The sequence below is a fragment of the Capsicum annuum genome, chromosome 2 (assembly GCF_002878395.1).
Source record: "Capsicum annuum cultivar UCD-10X-F1 chromosome 2, UCD10Xv1.1, whole genome shotgun sequence".
Taxonomy (NCBI): Eukaryota; Viridiplantae; Streptophyta; class Magnoliopsida; order Solanales; family Solanaceae; genus Capsicum; species Capsicum annuum.
Genome location: NC_061112.1, coordinates 143825725 through 143834400, shown reverse-complemented (window position 1 = coordinate 143834400; position 8676 = coordinate 143825725). Strand labels below are relative to the sequence as shown.

The following is an 8676-nucleotide window of genomic DNA, read 5'->3' as shown; positions in this document are numbered from 1 at the left end:
TAACAAATACATGAAAATCCTTGGTATTAGTAATGCAAGAGACTTTAATGCATGGATGAAAAACATAATAGCCCCTCAAAACCTTTTTCACAATAACTTTATTATATTTGTAGAGGGTATTTTTGTAAATAAATTTTTTACTTAAAAAATAGGCAATGCAAGTTATCTTTAATTAATCAAATCAAATATTACATAAAAAATAATCTCAGCATAACTAATGCAAGTATAACTAATGAGTATATCATATTTTGCACATTGTTATACACCCTACCAAACAACCCCTAAATGAAATGTGAGTAGCCAAGGGAATTTTTCAAAAAAAAAAAGAGAAATTTTTATAAAAGATGCTCAATATAAATTATTTGGGTGGTATTTTGCCCTATTTTCTTTTATTTCTCATCCGCAGTTTGATATCTACATTAAAGTCAGAGTACAAATTCAGGTTTGCATTAGATAGGAGGGTAAAGCTAACTAATGCCATTTCATACCAAGGCTCAAACATAAGACATATACTTTGTCTTATTCCACAAAGAAACTCATACAAGACTACAGAATAGTCACAATTTGCAATGAACTAATGCCTGGTAGAATACTTAAAAGCACCAAAAGAAGATTTTTTATTTAAAATTTACCCGTGCTATGTGCAGTTTCAATGTGTGAACCCATCAAATTGCTTGCAAAAGAAAAAGAATAAAGTACAGTAGTCTATTATGCAGCCTGTGAAGTGACCAGATGGACAGTATGTGTTTCTGCGTAAGTTGAAAATCTAAAGCTAAGCTTCGCTGATGCAATTGAAAGACTGTAAAAGGCAATAGGCCACCAGCTAATTGATTGTTATATCATGTCCTTATTAAATATCTTTGTAGTTTTATGGCATCACTCTTTTTCCTCTGACACGTTTACTAAAATGACCATTAATTATTTCACTTGTTACTCATTAAATTCCAACAGATACAAGATGGAATTTGATTTTTGTTACAATAAATAAACCACTGTGGTACTTAGTGCACAGTTTACTTCAGCAAAGCCTGCTCTTCTTTTCTTTCTTATACATTTGTTGGTTCTCATTATCAACAGTAGAAGCACTTATCCAAAAGGTTCGATTCTAATCAACAGTGTTTCTTATGTAGTAAGTAGTACATGTATAGTCGTATAATAGAAAGCAAAAGGGAGAAAAGCAAAAGCAAGGGAAGGAAGGAGGCAGAGTGGAGCGTAAGAAAAAAAGCAAAAGAAGATGTCTTTCTCAAACACAGATCCCAATGGAATGCAGCAACGATGCCCGGCATTTCTTGCTGGAGCTCATTCTTTTTGTTTACTAGTTTAAAGGGGCTTGCTTTGTTCACCTTGCAAATCTTTTTAGTGGGATCTATATATATATATGTGTGTGTGTGTGTGTTAGATTTTGTTCTACTTAGTTAGTCCACAGCTAGAAAACAAAAACAGAAAATGAGTTTCAAGATGGTGGGGAAACAAAAGAAAGGATAGAGTATGATTAGTTTATTTGTCTCCCAATGATTGACTTGCTTTGCTCCAAGAAGAACTAGCTCTGAATCTCTTTAAAAGTGTCAGGATTTTTTTTTTTTCAATTTCATAGCAACAAAGATGAAGTCTTTGAGTAATGATGACAGTAGCAACAACAACAACCACTGGCTTGGTTTTTCACTTTCCCCTCACATAAACAGCTTAGAAGGTCCTCTTGCTGACCAACATCACAATACTCAACCTGGTTCAAGTGATGTTCAAAGTTCAGTTCCCATTAGATTTTCTCCAACTCATCTCAACTATCCCGGCATGTTTTTTGAAAGTGACAATGCTGGCCTTTACTCTTCTTTATCTGCTATGCCTCTCAAGTCTGATGGTTCATTATGCATTATGAAAGGCTTCAACAGGTCACAACCACCACAAGGTTTCCGCCCACAACTTGTCCTGCTTTTAGCTTCTTTAAATGAAGATCCTTTTTTGCGTATTTATTGAATCTATTTTGTCTTTATGTTGAAGGAATGGTAAGTTCAACACCAAAACTAGAAGACTTCTTTGGTGATGCAGCAATGGGGTCCCATCACTATGAAGGTTGTAACAGAGGAGGTATGGCTCACAGCTTACACAACATTTACTATAACCAACATCAAGAAAATGAGACCACCAACAGCCAAGATTTCTTGAACCATATTCAAGAAAACACTAGGCAGCAGCAGCAGCAACAACAACACTACCCTGATTTCTCAGCATTTAGAGGCCATGAACTGTATCAATCAACTGAGCAGGGGAAAGCAGAGTGCAGCAATCTTCAGGTTCCAACAATGACAAATGAGGAAATGTCTGGCATGAATAACTGGGTGTCAAGAAACTATCAGAATCCAACTGGGCATGCATTGGAGCAGAATATGATAGGCTGCATGGCTGATAATGGTGCAGAAACTGCGTCTGTTGGTGCAATGACATATGGAGATTTTAAGTCCCTTAGCTTATCAATGAGCCCTGGCTCTCAATCAAGCTGCATCACTGGAACACAACAAATCTCTCCAGCTGTCACAGAGTGTATTGCCATGGAAACAAAGAAAAGAGGGCCTGAGAAGGTGAACCATCAAAAGCAAATTGTTCATAGAAAGTCTATTGATACATTTGGCCAAAGAACCTCGCAGTATCGCGGCGTCACTAGGTAATAATTAATTTCTCTTATTTTAAATTAACAGCTTCATGTTTGATCTGATTACAGTACTAATTAGTCTTACAATGAACTAAATTAGGCATAGATGGACCGGTAGATACGAAGCCCATCTGTGGGACAACAGTTGTAAGAAGGAAGGACAAAGCAGGAAAGGAAGACAAGGTTAGTGTAAAAACATATTTTTGTCAACGTCTTTTCTTACAGCTTCCAATGAGTTGTTCTTTGTACTAATACACAAATGCTTCTTTTTTTCTTACTACTTCATGATTATTGCTGGGGATGCATGTCGTTTATTTCAGTCTATCTAGGTAAATGTTGACTTATATTTTTCTCTTTGAAATGATTGAGCCATGAGTTGTTACATATTAGTATATCTATTTTGTTCTTAACCAAATCATCATAAAATTTAGGTGGATATGACATGGAAGATAAAGCTGCTAGAGCATATGATTTAGCAGCACTTAAGTACTGGGGACCCTCCACACACATTAACTTCCCGGTAAGTGGTATTAGATTTATCATTTACTAATTGTGTTTTGTTTTGTTTGTTTAATCTGTCATTTAGTAAATTTCTTTTTGAATCTCTAATACAGTTGGAAAATTATCAACAAGAGCTTGAAGAAATGAAGAATATGACAAGGCAAGAATATGTAGCTCACTTGAGAAGGTCAGATCTGTAGCTCTACTAAAATGTAGCGTCTTAAAATCCATCGTTATATATATATTTTTTAACCGTACTTGATCAATAATCAGTATTCATTTGATTTGTCCAACTTTTGCAGAAAGAGTAGTGGATTTTCAAGAGGAGCTTCAATGTACAGAGGGGTGACAAGGTTTGATACTCACTACAATTTAAGTTGGCAATTTTAGTATGGATATTCTTTTTTTTTTTACTTGTTACAGAAATTGAAAATCGCCCGCTTTTCATTTTCGCTTTAGCAGACACCATCAGCACGGAAGATGGCAAGCTCGTATAGGCCGTGTGGCCGGGAACAAGGACCTGTATTTGGGGACATTTAGTGAGTACATTGTACCATAAACATACTCTTTAATTCCGTTTTCTTATTACACATAAGTTCAACTTAACCTGTTAATAAGGAGTGTTTGTTCTACATTATAAAGTGAACTTTTTTTATATCTTTATCTGTGTAGTAAAAATGCCAAGTCTTAAAGTTGGTAATAAGGCTGATCACGAGCCAATAAGAGCATGTAGAGAACTTTATGTCAGCAAGGCTGGATTTTACTTATAAGGCTGTCTTTCTTTTATGGGAATCTTTCACTTTTTACTGCCTTATCTAAGTCTAAATATGGTGTTCTCTCTTTCTGCTATTTTCCCTTCCATATGTTTGTCTTGTTATACACTTCCCTTGTATGACTTATGAGAACTGCTCCACCATATACTTGGGTCACTTTTCTGCAAAGCTGTCTCTGATTAAATCTAACTTATACTATGTACAATATAATAGGGTACTTTAATCTCACTTTGTAAGGATGATTATTTGTAGTTGTTGTTTCGGTGATGAAATTGTGTGAGCGTATAGAAGTTAAAACTCTTGGATCGATACTGTAGGCACCCAAGAAGAAGCTGCTGAGGCCTATGACATTGCTGCAATTAAATTTCGCGGTGTAAATGCTGTGACAAACTTTGACATATCAAGGTACGATGTGGAGCGTATAATGGCTAGTAATACACTTCTTGCTGGGGAATTAGCTAGGAGAAACAAGGATACAGAAACAAGCAAAGAAATCTGTAATCAGAACCTTATTGCAAATGCAAGTCATCATGGTGAAGTTAATATCCAAAATAAAGAGGAAAATGGAAATGCAGTAGATTGGACAATGACACTTTATCAGTCTTCCTCTGCTGGAGTTGATACAAACACAATGAACTCTACTCCACTACAAGGTCAGATGGACGAATCTGCGCGAATGAATACTCATTTGTCAAATGCTTCTTCGCTAGTAACCAGCCTTGGCAGCTCGCGAGAAGTCAGCCCTACCAAAAACAATGGTCATTCTATGCATAATTTCGCGATGATGCCTCAATCTGCACCAAAGCTAATCCCTACTCCAGCAACTAATATCACCTCCTGGATCTCATCAGCCCAGTTGAGGCCTAATGTTCCTGTTTTTGCTGCATGGACAGATGCTTAATGCTAACATCATCTAAGTTTCTATTAGTAGGAAGAAAGAAATCGAATTCGATGTCTCTTTTATTTGTTTTCTAAGTGCAAGTTGATGATAAGTCTTTCGGGGGAAGTAGAAAATAGTTCCAAAAAAACACCAACTTGTCAACTTCTAGCTATGAATGGATGAATCAATGTGTTAAAATGGTACGAAATGGTTGACTATTTAGAAAGATCCAATTGATAATTAGTGTTATTCTATTTGTGGTCCTATGAAGTACTAGAACAGCTCAATATGTTGCCAATAATGCAAAAGATGATCTTTAGCTTTAACTTTTTGAGGCATTTGATTGACCACAACAGGAATTAATGCTGTCTTTTCCCCAACGTAGTTCCAATTTTTTTCTTCTTAAAACATCATTACCAGATTTCTTTCTTTCATCAACTTTCTCTAAAGGTGATGAACGTGCTAGCCTATTTTTCAAAAAGGTAGGGCAAGGGGCAAAATAGATTGTCAATTAGGACCTTTCCTGGCTTCCTAATTACTTTAGGTTTTGCTTCCTCTATAGCTAGAATTTTCAATTTATGAGTTCTGGATCATAATTATTTTTCTTAGTGGATTCTAAATAAATTATTTGCATATAAAAACATAAAATTTAAACTAATATCAACAGTAATTAAATTGATTTTTTCATGTGTAAGAAGCCGCAATATTTGCTATCGTTCACCTTCTTGTGTTTAATTGTGGATCCTTTCATTTAAAGTTTAAATCCATTCTCAGATCATGAATATGAAAAACATTAAAAGCTTTGCCCGTTTTATATCATATTGAACTGTTTCCAACTTCTTGTTTATAAATTTAAACTATTTGAGAGGGCAAAATTTTTATATTGATTTATTTTAGCTCTGTTAGCCAAGCGAAAGAACGGGGTATTAGATTTTGTATTGTTTCAAAGGGGACCAATTAATGTGCTCTTAAACAGAAAATCAAGGTAGCAAAAAGTCTAAATTTACTCTTTATCTAAATAGAGCATAACCAAAAAAGTAAAGGATTTGGAATAAAACGTTCCGTCCAATTAGCAGTGGAATATTTCACACAATGAAAAAGGGTTTGGATACTAAAATAAGATATCACTAAACAGCTGGTTCTAAAGAAAAAGATTACTAGTAAAGGAAGGATTTTTAAAGTCAAAGGGAAGATTTGATTGTGGAATAAATTGGGCCTTTGAATTTGCACTGATATGTGAAAAATGACGCAATTTTTCTAATATCATGCATTTGAAGATCCGTATATGCGAAGCTGATTAGCTGATGCACCGATTTACTTCGTTTGTCGTGCATCATTTCCTCTATTTAAGGATGTGATAACTAACTAATATGAGAATTTCCATGTTTTTAGTGAATGAAATTATTTGATACTTGTGATGGGAGGTCGGTTGCCTCTCTGAAAAGTTAAAAGTGATTTTAGATGAAAATTGAGCGATAAAATTAACCCCTTTTCTTTTGTTTCTCATCGGGTGTGGAGCATTTGCTTAGGGTTCGACTAATTCGATTTTGAAATATAAAATATTGATAAAAATTCACATATAGGTAAAGTATAAGACCTATAACTAATTTTCTAAAGAAAGTTTCAATAATTAAAAATTATAGGCAAAAACAGTTAATAGTTATATGTATATATAACAAAATCATACAATCAGAAGAAAAATAACCTAATTGAAATCAGAGATAAAAAGGAAATTTGAAAGCAGTAAATTTTAAATTACTCGAACTTTTCATTAATTGCTCATCCATTACTGAGCATTAAAGCTCATTATATGTGATTTAAGAAATGTATTAAATCTAAAAATTTTATTTTGAAAAGATTTGAGAGAAGAAAGAGGAGTTATTCAACAATAATTTTTAGCAGGTATTTTCCCAATTCAAAATTTGTTTATAAATTTTTGAAAAATGATATTTTGAAAACCCAATTTGTCAATTTGCGAGTATATTGGTATATTTGTTGTTTTTGTCTAAATTATATGAATTTGAGTATGTTTTGAATCATTATTTTACGTTAATCTATACACTATATAGACTGCAATTTCAATTTGTGATTTAACAAACAGATTGTTATTATTTTTAAAATCAGATAATTGATAATTTATTTTGAATTCATAGTTACTGACAATTTATATATTGTATTTGTTAACAGATTATCTTTTAAAAAAGGGACAATTACGAATTATTCTGAAGCATTCAGACGTATGAAACTGTTATAATGAGTATGAATAATACGAGTTGGAATCAATTGCAATTGAAGAAACAAAAAAATATGATGGTTCGATTCAATTGATTGGTAAGCAACTTTGTGTTGAGTTGAATTTAAAAACATTGAAAGTTGAATATAAAGTTGACATACATCAAGAAACAACTGTTATATGTACGTAAATACATATTATATCATGTCATAAACTTAATTCAATTAAAAGTATATGTACTTTCATCTGATCGAATGACTGATCTTTTATTTCAACATCTTCATGACCATTAATCATGTTTTTCAAGTCATCAATTAACTCTTCAATATGAATTCCAGGGTGACTCTTCAATATGAATTCTAGCATTTTGAACCTTCAAAATTGATTTGTATTCGGAACCTTGTATATAAAAGATCATTAAAATGTCATACAGAAAATTCATTAAAAAATGAAAAGTGTGAATTTAGTAATGACTTCTATGCATTTCATAAATAAGAAAGAATATAAATAAAATCAATTCACTGCTTAAAAATAAATGACTAAGCATAATTGAAAAAATGATAAGAAAAAATAAGTAATACTAAATCTGCGGCTTAGCAAAGTATACCTCATCAACGGACTTCTCAAGTTGAACATTTACGTTCGTATCATGCTTACGTACAACGGGAACATTCAAACAGGAAGGGATACCGTTAACGTCCATATTACTCTGATAACAAGCAATATGGGTAAGTTAGTACTTCGTGTATTAAAACTGTGGTTCAATTTAAGATATAAAAATAAGTAATTGTCTCAATCCAATAGTCCAATATATATTCATATGAATTTCTATGTGCATATGCCAATATAATCATAAAAACATGTAGACGTATGTAGATACAACTGTGTGTATATATGTATAATAAATCTATAAATCTATATACAAGATCAATATAAAAATACAAAGCTCAACTTGAAATGAAGATATGCATTATGCATATATGTATTATAAATGTATTAACACTACATAGCAGAATAAACATAAAAATTAAATATGATGGCAGAATTAAATATGTGTATATTTTGTATATATATATATATATATGTATGTATGTATGTATGTATGTATGTATGTATGTATGTATGTATGTATGTACGTACATATGCAGTTATGTATAATTAAGTATAACTGTATTATGTTAATATATGTATAAATTCTTACACAAAATACAAACGTACACATATAAAACATTAATATTATGACATTCTATACAACTAAAAAACAAAAAAGTGTAATAGTATATAGGTATATATATATGAATATTTAGTTTGACACATATATACTATCTTATCAGGTTTGTGGGTATGTGGTCGTCGAATAACATGACGTACATCAAGAAACAACTGCTATATGTATATAAGAATATATGTCGGAAATACATATTATATCATCTCAAAATAGTTATATTTGAATAATTGCTACTACCAGGAGCACCATGCACATTCATGGATGGAATTTCTCCTTGCTCATCAACCGACGATTTTTTTATGAAATCCTAATATGTATTACAAATCATTATTTAAACTATGTATGATTTATTCGAAAATAATGCTCGTATACTTCATACCTTCTCGTTAATATCTTTACTTTTGATTGTATCCA

At 32.4% G+C, this 8676-nt stretch overlaps 1 protein-coding gene across 1 annotated transcript; it reads left to right on the top strand.

Moving 5' to 3' along the window:
- Nucleotides 1-972: 972 nt before the first annotated feature.
- LOC107860165 (AP2-like ethylene-responsive transcription factor ANT) lies at nt 973-5074 on the top strand. The gene is made up of 9 exons (XM_016705432.2): nt 973-1906; nt 1999-2659; nt 2748-2830; nt 2968-2976; nt 3079-3167; nt 3262-3335; nt 3451-3501; nt 3611-3687; nt 4239-5074. The coding sequence occupies exons 1-9, from the start codon at nt 1603-1605 to the stop codon at nt 4820-4822; spliced, it is 1932 nt and encodes a 643-aa protein (XP_016560918.1). The 5' UTR covers nt 973-1602; the 3' UTR covers nt 4823-5074.
- Nucleotides 5075-8676: the final 3602 nt, after the last annotated feature.

Excerpts from the sequence above, each read along its gene's own strand:
- LOC107860165 (XM_016705432.2), top strand. The coding sequence starts at position 1,603 with ATGAAGTCTTTGAGTAATGATGACAGTAGCAACAACAACAACCACTGG. Across the intron at positions 2,660-2,747 it reads CAGTATCGCGGCGTCACTAG|GCATAGATGGACCGGTAGAT; the intron begins GTAATAATTAAT and ends GAACTAAATTAG. Across the intron at positions 3,502-3,610 it reads ATGTACAGAGGGGTGACAAG|ACACCATCAGCACGGAAGAT; the intron begins GTTTGATACTCA and ends TCGCTTTAGCAG.